At 37.6% G+C, this 25,932-nt stretch overlaps 1 protein-coding gene across 3 annotated transcripts in view; it reads left to right on the top strand.

Moving 5' to 3' along the window:
- The window catches only part of gnas (GNAS complex locus), a 36,448-nt gene extending 10,529 nt beyond the window's left edge, over positions 1-25,919 (top strand). For 2 of the 3 annotated variants that reach the window (XM_039692528.2, XM_039692530.2), the window contains exons 2-12: positions 906-978; positions 2,267-2,321; positions 2,406-2,525; positions 6,514-6,611; positions 19,142-19,196; positions 20,047-20,120; positions 20,339-20,397; positions 21,534-21,654; positions 21,815-21,945; positions 22,065-22,132; positions 22,727-25,919. In XM_039692528.2, the coding sequence (XP_039548462.1) occupies positions 906-978; positions 2,267-2,321; positions 2,406-2,525; positions 6,514-6,611; positions 19,142-19,196; positions 20,047-20,120; positions 20,339-20,397; positions 21,534-21,654; positions 21,815-21,945; positions 22,065-22,132; positions 22,727-22,873 (1,001 nt within the window). In that variant the 3' untranslated portion in view covers positions 22,874-25,919. Of the gene's footprint in view, positions 1-905; positions 979-2,266; positions 2,322-2,405; positions 2,538-6,513; positions 6,612-19,141; positions 19,197-20,046; positions 20,121-20,338; positions 20,398-21,533; positions 21,655-21,814; positions 21,946-22,064; positions 22,133-22,726 lie in introns of all 3 variants that reach the window. The other variant, XM_039692527.2, reaches the window with a different exon arrangement.
- Positions 25,920-25,932: the final 13 nt, after the last annotated feature.

Genomic DNA, 25,932 nt, shown 5'->3' with positions numbered 1-25,932 from the left:
TAGACTTTTCGTAGCCAGGCGTGAAAATGTTTTAACATTGGTTTGATTTGAATTTGGTCTCTGTTAAAGAGACGGGTCTGGTCTTACTTTGATAAAACTCAGTTCTCCAACAATCATGCTTGAGGTATACACACATGGCCTAAAAAGTACAAAATCCCATCTATTCAACATAGTGAAGCTCTCTAAATCATAATCTCTGGTATTTAAGTGAGGAAACGGGTATATATATATATATATATATATATATATATATATATATATATAGATATATATATATATATATAGATATATATATATAGATACCCATGATTGAAGTGTGTCGTAATGATGTATGATTTAGGGATGTGTACCATTGGTGCAATTCCTGTATGCAAACAGACACAATTATTTGACACAATTGGAGCCTGGTAACAGAATATGTGTTGTGATAAAGGTTCTCGTCATGCATCTGAACTGAAAGCCTAAACCTGAGGTGTTTTGGTGCTTCTGTAGCTTCACATCCACAGGGGAGAAGTTAACTCTCTTCTCAACTGTGCGCCATTGACAATAAATTGTAGAATCATTCGGCTTTGTCAGTGTTTGACAACTATAGCTCTAAGAGAAAATAGGTGGTGTTTCTAGATGGTTCTTTAACATTATTTGATTTGATGGATAGCTACCAGTTACTATTTAGTTTAGGTTAACTTGCATTGATTTATGAATATGATTGTTATGATGGCATTATTAATGCTAATAATAATAATATAATTCATAAACAGTTTGTGCTTTGTATTTTAGTTGGAATTTTCTGTTTAGTTTGTGTTTTAAAAGAAATGCAACTGTGAAATGTAATGAATTATTCCTGTTGAATCAGGTGATATCCCCCTTCTCACATCCCTTGTGATTTATATCTTTCTATCTCTCAGGAGCTGGAGAATCGGGGAAAAGCACCATAGTCAAACAGATGCGCATTTTACATGTCAATGGCTTCAATGCTGAGTAAGTATGGCTTTCACATCTATGTACTTTTTTGATTCTGCTTAAGTTAAACTCAAGACTAGTTTTGAAACAAACCCCGTTTCATTAATTTCATTTGTTAGCAAGTGCAACATCATCTTGGTGTAATGTTTTTCGGTGATGGTGAAGGATGTTGAATTCAAATCTTATGTTAGTGTTGTCCTCTTGATATATTTCAGAGTGATATTTTATAATCTTAGTGTATATCTATTGATTGTGAAATGCAGTGCTTTTCGTTTCACGATAGGACTTCTTGTTAATGTATTATGAATATTTCTCACTGAAAATCCCATTACAATTAAATGTTGACTTTATTTCAAAATGTAGTTTAGTATCTAGAAATGCTTGGATGGTCTAAAACCAGTTTTGATATTACCTTTTGTAAAGTTGCTATAATCCACTAGTACACTAATCTACTCCTCGATCAGTTTAGTAGAGGTGTGCAAAAATACTACAGAGGCTACTAAAATATGGATCAGGATTTCGATATCAGAAACAAGACAAAGTTATAATTTGATTACTAAAAGTCAGAAAACCTGAAATATTAATGCTAGGGCTTGGTGTTTTTTTGTAATGTTAGATATTTAGTTACACCGTGTATGCTGTGGTAGATATATTTGTGCATAATATACAAATCACATTCTAATACATAATTTACATGCATTTAATATGGTATTCAGTCTATGTACTGTATGTATGGTCACGTTTGTATTTTCTCTAATTTATAATAACTTGCAGCTCATCCAATAAGAATGTTTAGAGTCTGAACCGGCAGTTTTATAATATTAGTCACAAGTCTTTTGTTTTTAATTCCAGTGTTGTATAATGCGAGACTTGTTATTATCGACATCATAAAGAGAAAGTAATTATAGCAATAAAGCACATTCATTTGTAAAGTAGGCCATTTAATTCAATGGATTATTCAAACATAGACTTCAACTCATAATATAAATATATAAAACCATTTTTTGTTAAATTTCCAGCAAAATTACCTTTGTTGTGGTGTATTAAAATGATATGAAATGATTCAAACTGTGATTTAAAAAAAAAAGTTGTTGTAACTTCCAACCCTAAGTAGTATTAAGTTATTTAATTTATACTGTTTATGACAAGTTGTGACATACCCAGTTGTTTTCAGTTTAAAGATGCATTTTAGTCCAGGACTAAGCTAAAGCCTTATCTATGAAACCGGGGGTTAAGCTATTTTATTACTTCCCCTAAAAATGAATGATCTGAAGTAACCAAGTGTTTTGTTGTTGTTTTTTTACAGAGAGAAAAAACAGAAAATTCAAGACATCAAGAATAATATAAAAGAAGCTATAGAGGTAAGTCTTCTTGAGTTTAACTCGTAATCAACATGTACAAATGTGAACTCAACTGAAACTCTGACTGTCTTGGTTCCTTTACAGACTATTGTGACGGCAATGTCCATGTTGGTACCTTCAGTTCAGTTAGCCTGTCAAGCAAATAAGTTTCGAATTGATTACATCCTCAACTTGGCCAATCAGAAGGACTTTGAGTTCACAACGGTGAGTAGAAAGGTATTATCACCCCAGAGTCTTTGCACCGTCTCAGTGTTACGTTCCGCCTTTCAGCCGAACAGACGATTTAGTTATAAAAGACTTTTTTTTATTAAAGACAGATCAAGTTTAAATGTAGAAAAGGCAAAGAAGTGTGTGAGCACTGTATGTACATTTAAAAAATAGCATTTAGTTTCTGGCTAACTGTCGTGGATCTTGTTCTTCTCGCTCGTATTGCTTTGTGGAATTATAATTAGCAGCGATTCTTTGCTTGGGGACAACACATTGGTGAATTGAAAAAGAACCCCACCTGAGGGAAATGTGGGTGTGTGTACCTGTGACTCTCGGGTGTAATGGTGTGGCATTCATTACGACTGATTACTTGTAATAACCTCCAAGCTCTCCCTTAAGAGGGTCTCACCTGAGAGACACACTGTTTAACCCAGGACCTCCCTGCTCCCTCATCACCTAGACAGGTGCTCTGTGTCTTGGGAAAGGGTAGTGGAGAGAGCCACCCTGACCTGCGCCAATGAGCCAGCTCAAGATTTAATTACGGGTGACTCAAACTTGGTGGCCCTATGAACTTAAAAATAGAGAACACAAACAGCTCACCTGCTGGTTTAGACAAGGTTTTAAATAGTTAGCTACATCATTACATGAACATTATTAGAATTATCAATTGGAATTTTTGACACCTAAAAACTGGATGTGTCTCTAGGTCGGCTGGATAACTGCGTGATTCCGAGTTGATCGTTAACTGTTAAACTTCAGAAATGAATGCAGGAAGTGGTTGGAGTTTTAGCTTACTACAAAGAAGATAGTGCCCCACCCTTTTTCTCTCTCTCTCTCTCTCTCCCTCGGTGGCCCTAGGGCCCGCTGGGAACCAGTCTGACTGGTTGATTGTGTTGCAAGCAAAAGACAAAAATAAAAAGCAAAGCAATTATTGACATTTATAACTCCGTCATGTCACTTTTGGATATAAAGTCCCATTGTTTGTAAATGACTGCAATGTTAATACTGTTGTAATATTTCCATCAAAAAAATAAACTTGCTGTGAAGCTATTGAGCTAGGAGGAAACTGGTGAAGAGTATTAGCATATGGACAGGGAGAAAAACAGATGTAGATGAGATGAATAAAAATAACGCACACAAAATAGTATTACTCATACTAGGGATGGGCAAAATAGCTAAAAATGTATATTTGTTTTTTTCATTGTACATCTCTCTTATTTTTTACCAAACAGCCACTGTTGCCAAGTGCGTTCAAAAAGTTTAATGTTAGAAACACCTGTAAAAAACTGTTGAAATACTCAAAAGTATGGTACATATCCATTTTCAACAACAGTTTTAGCCTACTTATATATTTACTTGTAGATTTGCATTAACATTTTTCAATGATGGAAACAAAAAGTTTAAGTAACGATACAAAAATTCAGATACCCACAAAATAAATGTTTATGGTAAGAGCAGTGAGAGTTGGTGGGTGGCGTGATTCTCAAGTGTGTGGCTCTGTCCTACATGTTTAACAAACAGTGTAGTGGCACTACTTTGTTAAAGGAGTTGTGCCAAAGTGAATGCTACCATTTCCAAACACGCAAACAAAGATCAAGTAATGTTCCCTATTGGGACCACGCTCTTCCTTTGTCCCTGTTCGTACCATTATGGGCACTACATATAAACAGCTTTAAAAGGTGGAAAAGCTGTCTGTGTCCTGCTTTTATTGGAAGTTCTTTCATTTCAAATGCTCATTCATATTTCACCACCACATCTGAATCACAGTGGGTGGTCAGAACCGTTTAGTTCCGTCTTGAACTCCTCTATAATGTGGCTTTTGTTATACATGGGGTGCGTATGTTGTTTGGTGATTTAAAAAAAAATGATGCATGTTATCCGAAAGAAGAAAGTAGAAGAGCTTCACTGATGAGTATAATGTTAACGTCTACCTCCAATATTGTCCAACATTTTTTGTCTTTTATGCAGAAGCTCTCAAAGTGGGGTCCGTGACCCATAGCCAGAGAGTCAGCAAAATAATTTGCTGTACCATGTTTTCTGTCACATTTTTATAATTTGAAACCTACTGCAATTTATATTGCAAAGTGACTTATATAATGCATTTAACTTCAAATAATCAAAATGTAGACAAAAAGATTTATTTTTGGCATTTTTTTGCCTTTTATTAGGATAGGACAGTAGGGTGGGAAAGGTCCACGAGCTGGGACTCAAACTCTGGTTGCCCAAAGCAAAACGGTGCACTTGCCCACAAGGCTATTGGCGCCAACCAAACATAGACTTTTAATAATTAGACACTTAAAGGTTTCTAGATATAATAAAAACCTTTAGCAGTTTCTATATCCCGCTGCTATGAGGAAAGTGACACACGCATCATGCAGCCTGTTCATTATCAAAATAAAATCCAGTAAATTAAATACAAAAAGTTATTCTGCTTAAGGGTGGGGTAGGTAGAAATTTTCCAAAAAACTTTTTCCCAAATTTGTTTAAACTGTCTATGTATACCAATATATAATTAAAATGTAAGTACTCTGAAAAAGAAAGTATACAAATCGAATGTCTGTAGTCCTCTCAGTGCTGCAATTATTGAGATGTACTTTATACGTATATTTTAATTCTTGTTTTGTTCTGAATAGCATTAATTGAAGGATTGTTTGTGGAGATAGGGGAAGTAAAAAAGCTCTAAATGTTCATAGTGTTTATAATGTTTAACTTCTCATTTTTATTTATCGGTATTTTACAATATTTGAAGAGTTCAGATGCAAAAGCCTCTAAATGCCATTTGAAATTTTCTTCTTGAATGATGATTTTTATCAAACTTGTATTTTTAAGTTCAGTAATTTCACTTAAATAACAATTAATAGGTAATCATCATTGCCATTTAAGTGAAATCACTGAACTTAAATATACAAGCTTGATAAAAATGATCATTCTAGAAAAAAAATTTCAAATGGCACTTAGAGGCTTTTGCATCTGAACTCTTCATTTCCTAATGTAGGCTAATAATAAAAAGTGATTTTTACACTGATGCGACTTGGTTCAGTGTTTTTCTCTCAACAATGCAAGTTTGACTGGTGCGAATGATACTCTTTGCCACTTATTTTTTGGCAAATACAGTAAAATTCTTTCGGTTCATTCACACTGCAAGTGATTTGCCGGGATTTGTGTGTGTGTTCACACACAACCCGTAAAGATCCCGGAAAGACAAATGACGTCAGGATGAGATCTATAACGTACGCGTCGAAAACATACACGCGCATACCGTTCCACAGCGCTGGTGAACGATCTTAGCTTCAGCGCGGATAGTGAGGAGCTCCTGGTCTGCTTCGTTCCACTTTGCAGACATTTGTTCGCCTTTATTTGTTGATGACGAACACAAACTTTCTCGAGTCGCGTGATGGCACGAGCATCATCACTATGACACACCCCTTACGGCATTGGTCCTGGCTTTTGTTCACACAGCGCGCGTTCCGGGACTGATTCCGGCAATGTTACTAGGTCCCCAACCCGGCATCGATGCCGGTATCAATCCCGGGTCGTGTTTGTGTTCACACAGAAGCCGTTCTGGCAATTTCCCGGGATCAACGCGCTGTGTGAAAGGGGTTATACATATACGTGATGTTTGTGTATACACTGACATGACATTCCTGATTAGAAATTTTGTTTAGTCCCCAGTCCTCGGAATTCCTATACAATTTATTTTTTATTTGTTATTGTTCTTTTAAAATCTGAAAGAAAAAAAAATACAATTTGACTAGATTTTTTTTAATGACAATTTAAAAAAAAAATCAGATTCAAAATGGGTGAAATCCGAAACTGAACCAGTCTGAAATGGACCAGTCAGTTGTGGTGGGTTTTATTTTTATACAGGTTAGCATGCTCTATAGAGAAAAATGATGTGGCCAAGCTACAGAGGTGTAAAAGATTTGCCTGGATTCCGACAGCTAGTTTATGGGTTTGTCCTCTCTTCCACTTGTCTTCCCAACAGGAATTTTATGAACACACAAAGACCCTGTGGCAGGATGAAGGGGTGAGAGCTTGCTTCGAAAGATCCAACGAATACCAACTGATCGACTGCGCACAGTAGTGAGTATTCTGATTCTTTTGAATGCTGGGTTTGAATTGTGCTGAATTATTAGTATTTGAAAGCTAAATGAGAGCAAGCTGATTCGCATTGGAATATACAGGTCAGATTGGTTGCACTCGACTCTTGACTTGATGTAAAATTCTTTATGTGACTTTAAGCACGTTGCATGTATCGGACAGATTTATGCATTCAACGGAGGAAAAAAGAAATGTGATTTGGGCAGAACATGAAAAAGAGAGACTAATGAGTGCTAGGCAGATAGATTCTTTACGAAGACATGGAAGTATGAATGTTGATCATGGTGGGGTATACATTGAAAGAGTTCCTGCATTGTGGCGCATATGAGTGCGTGTGTCCTGTCTTCTCCCACATCCACTGGTGGTTGTTGTGGATCAGACGCTGGCCTGAGCCGTTTAGACCGGAAGTGCTCCCCCCCCCACGCTTATGTAAACGTAGCGCAGAGAGAGAGAGAGCGCTATTTTTAACTCTCTGGTTCACTCACTCGCAGCAGAAGGAGACGCTTTGAGAGACAGAGAAGATCCGCAAGTTTTGCAAATAATGCATCTCTCCTTTTGGAGGAAAAAAAATAAGCTTGAAGTGATACTCGCGAGGGTTTGGAGGGCAACTCCCACCCTCCCAGACTGCAAAGAGGGACGGAGGAGAATGACGGTGCTGTTTCAAGCGCGTACACGCGTTCAGCAAGAAAATTAGCGTTGTCAACTGCTCGTCCTGTGTTATGAGATCATTTTTCTGTCTGAGCGTTTTCAAGGCTCTTCCTGTCACATGGCCATGTGTCCATATTGAGCGTGTGTGTATGCGTTAGAGTTTTCATTCATCTCCATTTCTTTGTACGTTCAAGCTGGTATTGTGGGCTCAATAATGTTATCATTGATGCGGAGACGAACAAAAAAATCACTACAAAAAGCAAGGGGGTAATACAGACTTATCTGAGTTTTTGTTCATCCCGCAACATTTTTTGTCCCCCTCTCCTTACTAGTTCTTCCTGCATCTGCTAGTAGCGTCACTGCACTCACAGAAAATGGCTGAGATAGAAAAAAGAAAGAGAATAGTTTCGGGTTATGCTGTTTTCAGAGGAAGCATGTATAGATGAGTGTTTCTACAAGCTTTCTGTATTTTTGTAAACCGGAGAAGAAATGTTTATTTGTGGTTCTAGTGTATATTCAGGGCGAGTTTGTAATAATTGCGTATAAGGCAATATTTTCTTTACACAAAGCTTTCTGTTCTCATAAATAGGGTTGGGTATCGAGAATCGAGTATCGATTGGAACCGGGACTAACTTTTCGTTTTTCCCGGAATCGTTCAAAAGTTAAAATTTCGATTCCTAGTTTCGATATTCACAGTCCGCCGAGCGGAAGAAGAAACCGCAGAACAACACTAACGAAGAAGCGTCTACCGGAAGTGTTGGCATAACCACGCGAGTCGAACATGAGTACCTTACCTCGGCGATCCAAAGTGTGGCTTCACTTTTCTAAAAATAACGAAATCTCGGCAAAATGCAAAATTTGTGACAAAAGGAGTATTTCTACAGAAGGAGTGTTTCCTTCAGAAAGGATTATTTCCTTCAGAAAGGCCGTTGGTTAGCAAGGTTAGCTAAACTTTTTTGACCCTGCCTCTTAGAAGAATCGGAATCGAGAATCGTTAGGAATCGGAATCGAAACAAGGAATCGGAATCAGAATCGTTCAAATTCAAACGATACCCAACCCTACTCATAAACTAAAGAAACTTTGTATTCCCCCTTTTTTGCATTTCGTTTGCATAAATACAGTCTATGGAGAAAAGAAAAAAATGTTCCTTTGATGTTATCTACAAGCTTTCTATATTTCCATAAAACAGAGAAATGCTGCATTCCTGTCTGTTTACACTTGGTAAATGCAAATCAAGTGCATGGATTTTTTTTTATTTTTTTTTATTCCTGACAAAGGTCTTTTGACTGAAATGTTGCTATCTCAGTAAAAATGGGATTTCTTGCAGGCAACAGCAGTATGCAGGATTTTTTTTCTTTTGTTTTATATTCTGTATCCAACGCACCTGCCTGCAACCGTTCAGGTGTGCAAGAGGTGTTCAAATAGAGAAAACAAAGACATTTTTATTATTGCACATCTATTATTACAGAAAGCGTGCGGTCAGTATTTTCATGGAGCTTTCTATATTTTCGGAAACTACAGAGATATGTTCTTGCTTGTTCGCATTTTGCTTGCATGAAAATAAAAAACAGAGCTTACCATATCTTAAAAAAAGGTGCAAAAAGAAAAATTACATTGCTGAAACATTGCATTCCATTTTTTGTTTGTTTCTTAATTGTCAATCCAGTGGATAGAGTTTAATTTTATTAGGGTTTATGGTTTTTTCAGTTTTCCTCTCTTTTCAATCGCTTGTGAATGCCGATGCGGCCCTGCGCATTTTACTTTTGCTTTCAAATTATGAAGGGATGGGTGTGTGTGTGGGGTGGGGGTGATGGTGATATAACAAGTGATGTAACCGGTGTGTGTCTATGGCAAAAATATATCATGATTTTTTTTTTTTCAAGAAAATCACGATTTTATCACGATTATTTTTTGCATGTTGGTTTTAGTATTTTGCAAGTGATATTTTATCCCTATTTTACAAACATTAAAAAATAACAAAGATGTACACAACATATACACAACATAATCTACAAATTAAGGTGCTACAGGTGTATTTAACAGTTGCATTCAAGAAAGAAATTTAATGAAATAAATAAAATAAATATAAATAATGAAATAAAATAACAATTTTAAGAAATAAAACACTACATAGACTTTACTGTATAAATTATACCTTAATTCTTATTAAAGCTACTTAGTTTTCAGTCAGGAGCAGAGTGATTTTCTCTTTGCTTTTTGACATTTATTTCAATTCTGTTTATTTAATTATTTACTCTCTCAAGTTGTTTTAAACCTAAATAAATGTCTTTCCTCTGTTGAAAATAAAAGTTATTTTGAAAAGTGTGGGTAACCAAACAGTTCCGGGTCCCCATTGACTCCCATAGTATATTTTTTCCAAAATATTTGGTTTGCCACATTATTTTAGTACAGGTTCATAACAACGAGACGAGAGTGAGTAAATTATGACAGAATTAAAATTTTTGAGTGAACTATTCTAGGCTCGGGTATAGGGATGTCCCGATACCACTTTTTCACTTCCGATACCGATACCGATGCCGCACCTTTGGCTTTTGCCGATACCGATATTAGTCCGATATTTTTTTTTTCGTGGTCCGACGTGCCGTATACGGCCCACAGGGTGGTTTATAGGTTTAACTTTGTGAAAGACAAAACAAAACAAACACAAAAGTAAACATAATACATATCTTTGGAAAGCTGAGAAACTCGTGATTCGAACGACGTAAACCATTTTAAGATACAATCAACACAGCGGGCACAATCTGTCTCTTTGTCAGACCACCAACAGCCAAAACAAACCAACACAAACTGGAAGAAACTCACCAATTAGCCATCTGTTAGTCCACATTCCAACAAAAATGGTTTGGTTTCACTGTAAAGCGTCCATACAATCCAATTTGAAGAAGTTTTTAGTCCAAAACAATTGTATATATGAATAAACATCCATGGAATGTAAATAGTAGCATTTCGCGTTAGCCGACAGCGCTATCACAACTTCGACGCACTAATGCTACGTTCACACCGGACGCGAATAGGGCGTCAGGCGCGAATGATTTCAATGTTAAGTCAATGCAAGAAAAATTCCTGCGGCGCGAATGAGGCGTGGAGCGCGGCGCGGAAGACGCGAATACGCCTCATCCGCGCGTCAAGTTGGCTGAACTTTGGCGTGAATTCGCGCCGCGTTAACCAATCAGGAGCCTAGCTGCTTGCTCACGTGGTGAAGTGTCTGGATGCTTCAATAAATTATTTTGTTAATATGACTAAATGCATGGTGGGATTATGCACAACAAAGCAAATGTTTCATCACTTAAAACATTATTTCTATATGGAGACATGTTCATTTTGTATTGAATGTTATTCATTCCATATCTAGAAATAGTATTATGTTGTAAAGACAATCAACATATGTGCATAAATTCGTGTCTGGACGTGAGAGAGAGAAAAAAATCACAGGACAGGTTAATAACTTTTGAAGGCTGGCTCTATTTATTATCAAAACAAAAATAAATGACAGCTAGATTAGATGGATGAGGGGCCGGGCGAGGGTGATCCTCGCTCCGATGCGGGACAACAGGTCATCAAACTGGGCGCGTGACAGGCGGAAGTACCGCTGACAGCGGCCGTCATCCAGCGCAGCTCCTGGAGCGAGCAAATGGTGAAACTCGCCAAACGGTTCGGCTCCGAAGGGTCCGGTGGACACAAATATACGGCGACGATGATCCCCACGCCGCTGTTCTGCTATCCAGAGTAAATACAGAGCGGTAACTCTCTTGATGAATGCTCGGTCGACATAAAAACAATGACCGCCAACGGATTTTGATTCTGACGCGCGTCACGCGCGTAAATTTCGCTTCAAACTTTCGCTCTTGACACGCAAAGCGAGAGTGATTCTCTGCGCGCGTGTGCGTAAACACAACAATCATCACGTGACAGGCTGCGCCGCTAAACTGGATATCGCTCATATTTTTTTCTCCCCTCCGATCTCCGATCTAGCGTTCTGGGCCGGTATCGGCGCGATACCGATGCCGTGGATCGGATCGGGACATCCCTACTCGGGTATCGAGTATCGATTGGAACCGGGACTAGCTTTGCGATTTTCCCGCAATCGTTCAAAAGTTTAAATATCGATTCCTAATTTCGATTTACAGTCTGCCAACCGGAAGTAGAAACCACTGAACCCCAACGAATAAGCGTGTTTGCATAACCGTGCGAAGCAACTCGAGAGAGTCGTCCTAATGCTGCGTTCACATCAGACGCTAGTCAAATTTGCGCCTACCGTGTCTAGTTATATGCTCGAACACTTTGAATCCATTTGCGCGTCAAGAGCGAAATTCACGTGCGTAAAAAAAAGTTTGAAGCGGAAATTACACAATTAGTTTAGCAAAAAATCACTTGCGCCAGACAATTTATTTGATGTTCCAAAAGTGCTCTCGACACCGTTCAGACATGGGCTACTGTCACTTTAATACCTGCATGCATATGTAATATAACACGCACCTGATTTTCTCTCAAATATTTGCTTTCACTTAACCAACTGTGTTTATGTAAACCTTGTGTGTATTTGACAGTATTAGCGCAATAAGACTCGAAAGATAACTTAGTCCAGTAACGAGGCGTGTTTGACAGGCTTTTATTGCAGTTCAGGAAAGCGCATGTTAGAACAGCGCATCAGCACGCGAATGAAATTTTTAACCGGCAAGGCTTTAAAGTACATGCAAATAAGTACGTCGCGTTGTACAGTATGTTGAGACGGAGGCGCCAGAACTGAACTGATATAAAATGTACTGTAGCAGCATACTACGAAATTTCTTCAAAAGCAGAACGTGGAGACATTTTAATCGTCCACGACGAATTAAGTTTCGTTACAATCTGTTCACACATTGGCATTACAAAATACATGAATACATGATTTCAAGTGGTAACATGCAAGAATGTTCATGTGTGTTTACCAAAGAAACAATAATGTTTTCTTGGAGCTATCTATCATTTTGTAAACCAGAGATACTTTTTGTGGTTAAAAAAATAAAATCAAAAGTTTTATTGGGGTATGTTTTCAGCAGAAGTAAAAAAAAAACAAAAAAAAAAACTTTTTTTGTAATCCAGAGATATGTTGCATTCGTGATGTGCATTTTGTAAACGTCATGAAATGTTTCCAAGGTTTCTAAAATAAATTTTTGTATTCTTTCTTGCATGTGTTTCAGAGAGGAAAACATGTTTCATTAAGGTTGTCTATTTTAAAAGAAAGCTATATATATATATATATATATATATATATTCTACAATCTTTTTGTAAACCAGATAAACATTGCATTCTTGCTTGTCCGTAGTTCCTAAACACAAGCCCAGTGCATGGAGAGAAAAAATTCCTGAACCATCCGCCATGTTTCTTTCTGTCTCTTCGAGCGTCTCTCTTCCTCTCCCTTTTCTTCCCCTATCCCTCTTTTGCGAAACCAGACCTGTTTTTGCTCTCGTTCTCTTTTTGCTTTTTGACTGGCCCTTCTCCACCTTCTCTCTCTCTTTCTCTCTATATCACTCCACTCCCTCTGTCTTTCTTTTTCTCTTCACTCTTTCTCTTTCTGTCTGTCTCTCCCTCTCTCTGGCCTCTCTCCAGTCACACAAGATTTGGAGCTGATAGTCTATTTATAGCGCCTGTGGTTCTGTCGCTATGACAACCGAGCTGGAGGCCAGGGCGCCAGGGAGCTATTTTTGGAGCGCCGCTGTAATGTCAGACACAGCCTTCTCTCTTTTCTTTCTCTTCCACCGCTCCCTCTCTCCCGGTTTCTGCTGCTCCCTTACTCTGGCGTTGCAAACTTACAGAAGTGTGTGTGTAAGAGAGGGAAAATGCGGTGGAGGCTATCGATTTATTCCAAGTTGTCGTTGAATTAACATTTGCTGAGATAAATATTGGTATCTTTTTGGAAGTTGAATTTTAACTTTTTATTTTTATTATTATTATTTTTATTTCCTTTTTATTAATTTTTTTAACAGATAAAATAAAACCGGCACAACCAATGCAAGTAATTTTTTTTAAACAATAAAAGTTTGTTGTTGAACGCCACTGTTGTTTCTGAAAGGCCGTTAGATATCCTCTGTACCGTATCATGCCACGCACACACACACACACTGAGCCTAAAGAGTGTTTGCTGTATTGGGCCTGGAAGCTGCCTAATCCACACTCTTAATACTCGACTGTTAACTAGATGAGCTGTAACATTAACCAGATTAGTAAGCGATGAGGATATTATCAGCTTTTCCATGTTAATACACCGTCGGCACTCTCTATGAATAGGTTTTTCTCTTTGCATGTTTTCTTTTTTTCTTAGCTTTACTTTTTAGTCATCAGGAGATTTATTTAATTTTTTTTATAATTTTTAAAAAAAATATTAGTTTTTCTTTTTTATACATTTTTTAATGCTCCACGCTGTGGTCCATTGTAAATCTAAATATTGTTGTTTTTAAGTATTAATAATAGTTCTCAGTTGTTCATTTCCAGAAATTATTTAATGATTTAATGTATTTATAATTGATTAAATACTATAAATAATACAGTTTCATTTAAGTTGCTTTTGGTGACTGCAATTCAGGGCTGCACGATATTCGAAAAAAAATATTTTTTATTTTTTTTATTTTTTTATTTTTTTTATTGCGACAATTTCACCAGAGGAATTGAATAGGTCTATTCGTAAAGAATTAATCATTCTGAATGATTGGGGTGATTTTTTTTTTTTTTTTTCTGAGATTGCATTTGCATAGAAAATAATTAGCAAATTACAAGCATAGATAAATATAATGAAACAAATATACAAATGAAATAAGCAGTGCTTTTGTTTTCCAGGTAAATCTAAACTGCATTCAGGTACAGTGATTGAATAACCAGGTGTAAAATGACACTTCATACACTTAAAAATATAACAATTAATACAATGTATCAGTGTTAAAGCTACAAAAGTGATTTTCTCTTTCTCTTTTGTTGTTTGATTAACGTTGGTGACGCCGAAAGCTGCGGTAGCCTATATTAGGCAGCTGTCACTTTAAGACGAATGTACGATTCCAAAATAATATGCATTGGTTTTCTTTCTCAATTGTTTATAATGTTTAACTGACTGTGTTTGTGAGGATACTCGCTGAGAAAGGGATTTTGACTTAATTTTGCGTGCACTTGTCTGTTTAAGCTCAAAAGAAAAGAAAGAGGGCTGAATGCAATGTTCACATCTGTGTGTGCAGCACAGAAAACGGCGTGTGACTTCCAGTCATCTTCTGCTTGTTTAAACTGACAGGACTTAGTTTATCATTTGCATGTGTTTTTGTCTCTATGATGGTTAAACTTTGCAATTAATCCACTAATCGCATGCATTCCGAACCGGAACTGATTAAGTGCGATCCCTATACGTGACATCGCACATCCTGCGATGTGACTATTGTATATTATGTGATAAAGTGCAGGTTTTCTCTCTTTATTCAATTCTAAATGGTTTGAAAACAGTGCAAAAAGTCTGTATATTGAAATAAACACTTAAAGTAAATTTAATGTTTTCAATTAGATCAGGGTGATGGCGTTACAAGTGACTTTGCATGTTTGTGATATTACTCGTGCACTTTACTTTTACCAGGCAGTGTTTGTACATCACGTACTCTGTATCGTCGCACACTCGTGTCTGGTGTAGACATGCGGTGACAGTTTCTAATCATCAGTAAATATTTTGTTTGTTTGGGATACAGTTTGCCATCTTTTAGTTTTTGCAGGTCTGAATCATTTTTTGCACTGGAACCTCTTAACACAGCAATGCATTTACATTTACATTTATTCTTTTTTCCAAAAAACAGTTGTCAGTAGATTCTTGTTAGATTCTTCTAAGTGTATGTATGTGTGTGGGTGTGTGTGTGTGTGTGTGTGTGTGTGTGTGTGTGTGTGTGTGTGTGTGTGTGTGTGTGTGTGTGGTAATGTGTGTTAAAACAATAGGTAGTAGAAACTAAAAAACGTCAAAGTTAAAGGGGGGGGGGGGGGCATACTTTAATGCTTCTTACTACATTGCACTAATAACTGTTGTATGTAGTAAATGTAAGTAAACAGTTATACCACTAGTTATACTCTTTGCTGCAATCGGTTTTATTTTAATAATTACAATATTTAAGATAAAGCTGAAGTAAAAATCAACTAGTTAAAATGTTTTAAATTGACAACATTTTAAGGCTGTATTTTTTCCTTTTCTTTTTTGGTGATTTATATTTTAAATTAATCCGCTCTTTGTAGTCAATAAAGTATGAATACAGTTGATTGTGTGTAGTGTTTAGTAAGATGCAGTTTAATAAAACAATTAGATCCATCCAAAATTTTGACAACTTAATATTGTGCTTTTTAAAATAATTTTTAACAGGCAAAATTTTGAGGATCAAGTCGATGGGACAAAAATATGGGATATATATATAATATTGTAATGTTGTTACACTTTAACTTGCTTTATTGCATTGTTCCTGCTGTGAATCGCTTAAAGCATGAGTGAGCTGCATACTTTTTATATAATAAATAAAGGGAGCTGAACAGAAATTATGTGTAGGCCAAGTCATATGACTCATGTGATGCGTTGTGTGTGTGTGTGTGTGTGTGTGTGTTTGGCCAGACCATCCATTTACTGCTTGAAGTGTTTTTACAATTTTATTTTAATTGAAGTTGCTGCCTAATCATATCTACACTGCTTGCTATAAGAACAACTCCATATGTGCTAATATCCATCTTGTGTGTTAAGACTTTTAACATCTATCACATGCTTTCAAGTGTCTGTGCTAGACACTGCTCCAAGCTAGAATCTCTGCAACTGTTGGCAGACATCGACGCACAACAATTTGACAAACTTCCTGCCGTGCGGCCGTTTGAATTCTCGAATTCCACTTGAGTTGAGTCTGGATTTGGAGTGCAGGGCTATATATATACTCTGTCGCAACTATAGTGGTCTCTTCTGCTTGGCATTACGACAGCGGAGGCTGTATGCGTTCTCAACTATTGTACCCAGAGGGGCATGAGTTGTATTATGTCTGACTAGCTGGCTGGGCTATTGTTGGAATCACTCTATTAATAGGAAGAAAGGCAATAATTGAGATATGGTGTTAGACAACGGCTGCGGTCACAATACAACTGTCTGTGCAAGCCTCAGCCATCTGTCTGTCTGCGTTTTATCCCGTCTGTCTGTCAGTGTTTGCTTCTTTTTATTTCTAGTTATGCCCCCTCTTCCATGTGACATGCCGCACTTTCATTTGTACAGCCTACTGTGCGTGTTGCATGCATTCTCTCTCTCTCTCACACACACACACACACACACACACACTAGTGCAGTCCATGCTGGGCTGTGTGTGGGACCTACAGCTTTGCTGTCACATTTCAACCCTGTATGTTACATTCCTGTAGGACTTGGACGGGGGGATGCACATGCGTGGATTTCTCTCACTGTCTCTGCTTCGCTCATGCTTTGATTTGGGCGTTACGCTTTCACTAGAATCATTCAAATTTCTCACAAATGCCAATTACAATACTTTAATGACTTTTCTTTAGTACTTTTGAAAAATGCAGATTTTTGATTCAACTCTTTAAATGATTTATAAGGAACTAGTTCATGAGCCATTTGCTATTAAAAATATTTTAACTATTTAATTTTCATAAATATTAGGGATTTTCTGTGCGGGTAAAGCAGAGAAAGGGGAGGTAACCTTTCCTTGTTATGACGTAATAACGAGGAGATTCAAGATCAGCGCGTCTGAGCTGCAGAGAAGAGAAAAATAGCCAAAGCTCGGTTTACACCGATTGAAAATTCTAGACACGAGGGGACTAAATACAGGCAAGGGGAACTAATATTAATGTTAAATAACGTCAGAAAGTGAAAATTTCATGTCAGGGGACCTTTAACCGTTATGATACCTGCGTGTAACTCACTGACCCATGAGTGCCACAACCAAAAATGCACCTCCTTGCCATCTCTCCTTTCACACGCTGTCAATTCTCGCAAATACAGAGGCAGCCTGTCTTCTGTCAGTTGGAGGGGCGTGGTTACGGATGTTAAGCCGACACCCAAACCGTCAAACCTACGTCGTCAGGAATCGAAGGGGAATTTTCAGATTTTGATTAAAGATCACGAAGCCAAACATTTTTTTTTGTGTGGATTGACTTGCATGGATGAATTGTTCACCACAAAACGATCATTTTAGGCAAACAAAGTAAGCATGGTCAATTTTAAATTCATGGCGACTTTAACCAACGTACAGTTGGAAAATGGAATAAAACTTGAGCATTTGAGGAACCGAACATGCGTCTCCAACCCATATTGCCAGGTGGTGTTTGTAGCATAGGGGGCGGAACGCTTTAGATTCTAGGGAGCATTCGATTGGACAGAAGAAGCGGAAGTCCATGGTGATGTCATAAAAATCTGTGATCCATTTTAGCGAAAGTGAGGGACTGCAAATTTATATCTCCTAAATGTGAATTTTGTCAGTTTTGGTGCATACCAGCTTATTCATAATCTTAGGGCTAACATATTCATACTAAAAGCTAAAAACTTAAATTTTGATTTCAAGGGGCCTTTAATCTAATATAAATGTTATACCATATTGTCCCTCATAACCTGTAATATAACAAGCCTATAAGCTAGTTTAATACTAGACATGACAATAAAAGAAAATGGTAAGGTTTAGTGTAGGCTCTCAAAATACTCAGACATTTCCCTGAACCTGCCGCCAAAGAAAAAAAAAAACAACGCTTGCAAAACCTGAGGTAAAATTAAATTATTTTGTCATCCGCTGCAGATATTCACTTTTCAAAATAATATAATAATAATATATTAATTTCAAGATGTAACATTAACATGACGGTAATTTAAATAGAAATACTAGTTTACAATTTTTTTCGACATTTATTGTTATGCTTTATATTTGAAAGTTGGCTAGCAGCAGCAGTATCTTTAATCGAATAGTCTCGCACATCCCTAATAAAAATATATTTTGATGTTTTTTGGAACTAAAACTGTAAAAAAAAACGTTGAGGGTCAGCTAGTTTAAAGAAAATTGTATTAAATGGTCTTTTCTCATCTTCATAATCATAAATATAATTGATATTCTATAAAAAAAAAAATCTAGTTCTGAATTAGTAGGCACAACGATTATCGCTTTCTGCATATGTTTATTTTTGACGAGTGTCTAAGATCCCGGCTGCGTACACAAAGAACCAGGAGGCGAGTTGGAGCCGTACCACCATCTTGCAGCCGTTTCACCGGATAGCAGCTTGACTAAGACAGCGTTTCTTGATCCCCCTCCCTCCTTCTGTTTTGCCCTCTCTTCCCCTCTCCGTTTCCTCCCACTAGAGCCGATCCATTGACTAGAGCAGTGTCTGACTGAGCGCTCTCTGATCACTATGACTCAGAACCCTGCCTGCTTTGATCTCCAGCACAAACATGCGCCACCTGCTGGCTTATTTCACAGCTGCCATTTATTTCCCTCCATGGTTGACTTGTGTCGTGTGGTGATTTGAAAATGTGTGTGTGCGAATACAGATGCAGGAATATTGTGTTACATTGTAAATTAAGTTTTTGTTCAATATTGCAAATAAATATCTTGGGTTTTTCACAATATCACAGTTTTTAAAATGGATGGTATGACGGATAAATATAATAATGTGGTAATGCCTTTTAATGGATGCTTTAGTGATGCAAGGTGCTTGTTCTTGTCCAAGGTGCATAGCACTTCTTCCTTGTCTTGACTTGTTTGGAATAAATCCAGCTCTCCGTTTACTCATTTCTTCCAAATAACATATCAGTCCTATTGATTATGAAGTGTTGAAGATAAATTAGACAGTTGTTAATGTTACATATGTTTTTCTTTTTAGTTTCCTGGACAGGATTGACACTGTGAAACAGAGCGACTATACTCCCACTGATCAGGTGCGTAAAGATCCTGCAAAGATCATTGGCCTTTCTTGTTCTCATCTTAAAAGGCATTGTCCGTATGATTTAAAGTCCCTGTAAAAATTCTGAACGCATTATAAATGTTACAAATGTATTGCTAAAACATATTACAAAGACTGTGAACTGTGAAGTACTGAAATGTGGAGTTAGACCGTTAAACAGTTTTTCAACATTGCTATTTTCCGGATTTTTTTGGGCGGGGCTAAAACAGGGCTCGATGGCGCACTGGAGCCCCTGAGCTCCTGGACACGCCCCTACTTGATGACGCACTGACGTACAAAACAGATCGGTGTCTATTTAAATTTCCTAAAAACGATCACATCAAGAAGAGGTGGATTAATTGTGTGAAGAACCACCTTGATGGAGAGCTGAGGATGACACCGCCAACACCGCCTCTGTAGTGATCATTTTACACGGGATCGTTTTATAAACTTTCGTCAGAGACAACTGGGATTCACTGATAATCCGCTGTTACCGACTATCTCCCGCCTCAACCTTCATCCTACCGTCCCGAAAGCAGTATCACCTAATATCACTGTCTGCATTTTTCCCGCGAATGGGCGTGGTTTCAGCAAAGCCAGTGGACACGCCCCCCAGCGTTTGAAGGCAGAGAATACTGCTAATTTTTTTAAGATTTTAATAGCTTATTTTATGGACTTGCCGGCTTTTTTAATCATTCAAATTTCGCTAATAACACATTTTTCTGTGGTGTTACAAACTCAGAACACATACTTAATTTTGACTTTACAGGGACTTAAAAGATGTTTTTTTTTTTGTTTTTGTAAATGTACTTTGAACTGTTCTCTTTGTTGATTCCCTCTTTCAGGACTTGCTCCGATGCAGAGTTCTGACTTCTGGGATTTTTGAGACAAGATTTCAAGTGGACAAAGTTAATTTTCAGTAAGTTTGACCAGGAGCCCTTCATGCATATATACATATTGTTTTATATATATACTATATATTTAGAAAAAAATACATGCAAACATAAACGCAGTGAACAACATAATTATTATGATTATTATTTTTTTACAATTCGGTGGAAAAAGGGAACACTGCACTACATAAGTACTCATCATGTCTGTGGGCTTTGGACTGATGCATTTTCTATTTTTCTGCAGTATGTTCGATGTTGGAGGACAAAGAGATGAACGCAGGAAATGGATCCAGTGTTTTAATGGTAACTTGTGCTTTTATTGCTTTATAATAATGATGATAATAAAGGGTTTTTGAATGGCCAGTGCTGATATTAAAGGGAGGATGTACTTTTATTACAGTGTAAAATGTAAAATAATTATCATATTTATTCAAAATTCACACACAAAAAACGTATCTATTCACAGAGCTAGCCAATTCACATTAGCCTGCCTAATATATTAGGTTATTTATTAGTTGTAATCAGGGTCTAAAACTAACTTTTTGCCACACCTATCACTGGCCGGTGACTTAAGAATATTTACCAGCCATAAATATTTCTTACTTGCCATTAAACTATTTTTGTGAAAACACTTTGTTGGTTTGACACCAACATTTTAGATACCGGCAAAAATTCACTTTTCAGATACGTAAATGTAAAATAACCGCATAGTTTTCACTGTACAAATGAAACCGAGATTAATTCTTATTAAAGTTATTGTGTCAAGAGGTCAATAGCTGTGTTTTATTCATGATAAATTCACCCAATGGTTCTATGTATCACCACACAACACCCAGAGCAACCACTCTTGACAACTTGGCAAACACATGTTTGATCTCATTGATGTTGTTCATTGTTTAGTAGAGTATTGTGAGAGATCGAGTAAGTGAGTAGATATAGCATTTTCCTTCAGGTCAGTTCTATATTCATAATAAAAAATAATCTGTTTGAATGTCCGCTGCGATATCTTGTCCTTTTAACTAGTCATCGGTCAGTTGCGTCTTCCTTCTCCGTGATACAGCACAGCCTCTCGCGTCTTATTGCTTACATGTTTACCAGAGATGGGTTAACAATTTTATATGAATTTGCTTTAGATGTTTGGATACAGAAAACTTCAAGTAACACGTTTGAATATTTAAAGAGGCGATGCTCAATCTTTTGTGTCAATGCTGCACTGGTCCGTTGCGAGTGTCATTCACATTTAAGTTCTCACAACATTACATTGTTAGGATCTATTAAAATGTTACCATCCGACTGGCAATTAACCCTGTTTCATATACTCACCAACGCCAGTTTTTGCTATCATTTGCTCAAATTTCAGGCCCTGGTTGTAATTAAGATGGATTGTTTGCATTGCTGGATCAAAGTGCATGCTAAAATCCTTTTCTTTCCTGTTACAGACGTGACAGCCATCATTTTCGTGGTAGCCAGCAGCAGTTATAACATGGTGCTCAGAGAGGACAATCAGACCAACAGACTCCAGGAGGCACTTAACCTGTTCAAGAACATCTGGAATAACAGGTACTTTTTGGATGCCTAAAACATGCTTGCACATGTAGAGAAGAAGAGGGCTTAATGAGTGTACTTCCGCATTTTCTTATAAAAAAAAATAACAAAAGTATAGCTTTATGATTATCTTTTCTTTTATCAAATCTCTTCATTTTCTCTCTTGCCTTTTCAGGTGGCTTCGAACTATTTCTGTCATTCTGTTCCTAAACAAGCAAGACTTGCTGGCTGAGAAGGTTTTGGCGGGAAAATCAAAAATCGAGGATTATTTCCCAGAGTTTGCACGCTACACTACACCAGATGATGGTTAGTCAAATTGAATAGTTTTTCATCCATGTAACAGTGTTATAACTTTGGTTATCATTAACTATGGATATCACGGCATCAGTGTTATTAATTAGACCTGTTTGCTTTCTATCTAACAGCAACACCAGAGCAAGGGGAAGATCCACGAGTTACGAGAGCAAAATATTTCATCCGAGACGAGTTCTTGGTGAGTCTGATTCTTGTATGGGACTAAAATCATCATAGCAACACATCCTGAAGTTGCGAACTGGTAGATGAGGAAAATTGACCATAAACTTACTGTACTGGCCAAGAAACTGTTCTTTAAATTTTAAGCGTACGCTGCATTTTTGTCGCCTGCCACTTTAAATGCTCATGATATTTAAATCAGGATGGATCCTGATTGGCTGTCAATGTTTTCATCATTCATTGGCTGGAGATGTTGTTTTGCAAAAGTTATTGTTGTCTTTATACATTTAGAACGATTTTTACAACCATCTTTATCATAGCATTAACATCTGCTGAAAATCCAGCTTAGCCATCACAGGAATATATTTAATTTTAGAATGTATTAAAATAGAACACAGCTATTTTAATATTTCACATATTATTGTTTTTACTGTATTTGTTTTAATCAAAAAACAGACTTTTCAAAAATCTTACGACCCTAAATGTTAGTTTGCTTAGAATGTTTACTTCAGTGAATTGCAAAGGGTCAGACGTCCTTGCATTGCGATATAAACCATGTCATGTTGCTGGTCCTAATAAAATCACTTCCTTTTCTCTTGTTTTGTCTATTTAGAGGATCAGTACAGCGAGTGGAGACGGCCGGCACTACTGCTATCCCCACTTCACCTGCGCCGTGGACACGGAAAACATCCGCCGAGTGTTCAACGACTGCAGAGACATCATCCAGCGCATGCACCTACGACAGTACGAACTCTTGTGATCGCAGCAGGAATGACGGGACGCAAACTCACCACCTGAACTTTCTTTAGGCCCCCCTGCCCTACATCACGCCCCATTATCAAACCTTCAAACTGATGAGTCCCCACCACTTACACACACACATGCATATATATATATATATATTAATATATATACATATATATACACACACACACATACACAAACGCATATACAAACACATGTGTATGTATATATATTCATATATATGTATACATACAGACACACACACACATGGCCTTTCTCCATCCTGAGTGACTAGGGGCTGGGGCAAGGGGATGCACTGTGTTACTGATGAAAGCGTGGCTGTGATATTTAGCAAAAAGACTTGTTAACACAGCCAAGGACTACCAATGTTAATAAAAGAGAGAGAGAGGAAAACAAAACATGTGAGAGGGAGAGGGAGGGGGGGAGAAAAGAGGGAGGGAAGGAAAAAAAAAACTGTCCAGGACTGCTCAGGACAAGGAAGCCATTTCGTACACATACAGACATGCGTCCAGCTAAACTCCTGACCCGCAGTCGTATGTATGTTACACGTCAAACTTGTCTTTTTTCCGATCATATGCCTAAACACACGTTACTTATATTGATGCACACGCACAAGACATACACACGCTATTCTTATCCTCCACCGTTTTGGTCCTGTTGAACGTTTAGTGCCTGTGCAAGCCTGGCGTGTCCCTCTCAACTTTTCCCCATTTTCCCTTTCCCAACACCCCATCCCACCCCAAAGGTGGACAGATCCCCCCCGTTGAGAGCAAAACGACGGACCATGCGTTTAAAAAAAAAAAAAAAAAACAGAATGTAGAGCAAAATGTCTTTTTTTTTTTTCCCCAACAAAAATGGAGGGTTTGGAGCATTTACTGCCCCAGGTTGGTTTGCGTGTGGAGTGGAGAATGACTTGAACACAAGACCCATCACATGGCTTGCTTCTCTAGATGCATCGCAGGAGAGGCGAGCGCATGCAATGCCAGATTCATGCAGAACAGTGAACTAAATGCAGTGCAAAAAAATCCAAACCATATATATATATATATATATATATATATATGTATATGTAATAATACAACCTTTTTCTGTTTGTTAGTTTACCCAGTTTGTGTGTGCTAATATGCACCATTTTAAATCTCCAGTTTTCCCGGTTGCTCTCTCCTGTTTTCAGAGTATCATTCCTCTCCCTCTCTCTCTCTCTCTGTTTCTTTTCCCTCCTCCCCTTATCTTTCTCTCTGTCTGTCTCCTCCCTGCTGCAAAAAATCTTGTACACTGACACGTGGGGACTTCATCAGACCGAGGGTAAGACAGAGTTATGACGCAAGACTCAAGAAGGATGTCTAACGGATGGCCTCTCTCTCTCTCTTTTTCTCTCCCCCTTCCTCCCCTCCAACTTCCTCTCCTCCCCTTTAGCCTGGCTTTTGGTCTGTCTTTTGATTTCTCTGCTGGATCATTATTCTTGTACAGACTGTAAAATGTATTATTTTGTACAACTTTATTGAAGAAAAAAAGTAACTTGTAGAAGCTCCCTGTGCCTTGATCACGACTGTACGTGTAAAATGAGCTAAGATGTAAGTAAGATATGTTTCATTGCGCTGTTTGGCTCTGCCCTGCCTCTGTCGATTCCCTTCAACTCTGACCCCCCCCAACCCCCCTCTCCCCGATCGTCAGACTCTGGGTGGATGTTGCCTCCCCGCCCCTCCCTGCGCCGATCTAGAACCGGCCTCCCCGTACAACTCTAGAATGAAAAAAAAAAAGAAATGCAATGCCGATGTCAGATCGACGACCAAGCGCAACTTTTACTAGCACTGCTTATCAGTGGAGTTTGGGGCGAGCTGCTGTCTGTCACGTCCCCCTTCCCCCTCTGTTTTTTATATTCGTTCGTTTAACCTGCCTCTGGTTTATATTTTAGGAATCAAGACGATATGCCTGATGCTGTGTAGTATAAAGCAAGAAACATTATATACAGTATATATAAATATATATATTTATGTGTAAATATATTATTTATATATATTTGTTTGCTTTTTACAGGTTTTCTTTGCCTTTTCTTTGGGCGACAACAATAGTCAACATTTTAGAGGCAGGGTGTGGGGCTTTTTCTTCTTCTTTTTTTTTTTTTTTTTTAGCTTTAACTCTGAAGGAGAAAATAATCCAAATGCAAAAACATTGCTTGTCTCTTCGTCAAAAACCAAATTCCTTTGCTAAAAAGAGTGAAAAAGACAGCGAATCTGTCAATGTATTAAGTGTACAAATTGTTTTGATAGCTGCACAGTCAGATATTGGGTTCATATCCCCCTCCCATGGTATTCATGTTTATTTCTTTATAAAAAAAAAAAAAAAAGAAAAGAAAAAAAGCTGCTCTACAAACTGACATACTAACAACAAAAAAAAGAGGCCGCCCATCACCAGACAATGACCAATCGTAACCCTCTCTGTACCACACTTCCTGTCCTGCTATCCAATCACGTGAAAGCAGGGGCCAGCTTTTGGTGCTCTAATGGTCCACTTTGTTACACAAAGTATTTATTTTTGTTTTATTTATTTGTCATTTTATACTTTTTTCCCAAAACGCCATAATTTGAATCAAAAACTCTAATGTCTAACTGATCTGACCCGGTTGTTTTTTTGTTTTGTTTTTTTTTTTGCAAAATGTGGTACAGGTGTTATCTATCTCATATAATGTTACGGACGTGGGATGGGGTGGTGGGAGATGTTAAGCTATGACATTTTAATGTTTACTTTTTTTTTTTTTTTGTATTTTATTTTCTAATTCAGACTCGCTGCAGCAATAAGTGAGTGAGATTTGAGTACCAAACGCCCCCTTGCCTGACTCTATAAGAAGTGTTTTCAGTGTATATGTTGCTTTTTTCCATGTCTCACACTTACTGTACATTTTGTACAAAGATTCAAATTACAGCAGTAAACGAAGAGTGTAACACTGTCTGAGTGACACACACATGCACACACTCTTTTCACAAGGCTAACTCTGTTTTTTGGCCCAAATCAAACTATAAAGGATAATGTAGTTGCTCTTACAGTGATGGTGGT

This window comes from Pimephales promelas, chromosome 8, assembly GCF_988280905.1.
Source record: "Pimephales promelas chromosome 8, fPimPro1.hap1.1, whole genome shotgun sequence".
NCBI lineage: Eukaryota > Metazoa > Chordata > Actinopteri > Cypriniformes > Leuciscidae > Pimephales > Pimephales promelas.
The sequence above is the reverse complement of the archived record's forward strand: the minus strand, read 5'-3'. Positions and strand labels throughout refer to the sequence as shown.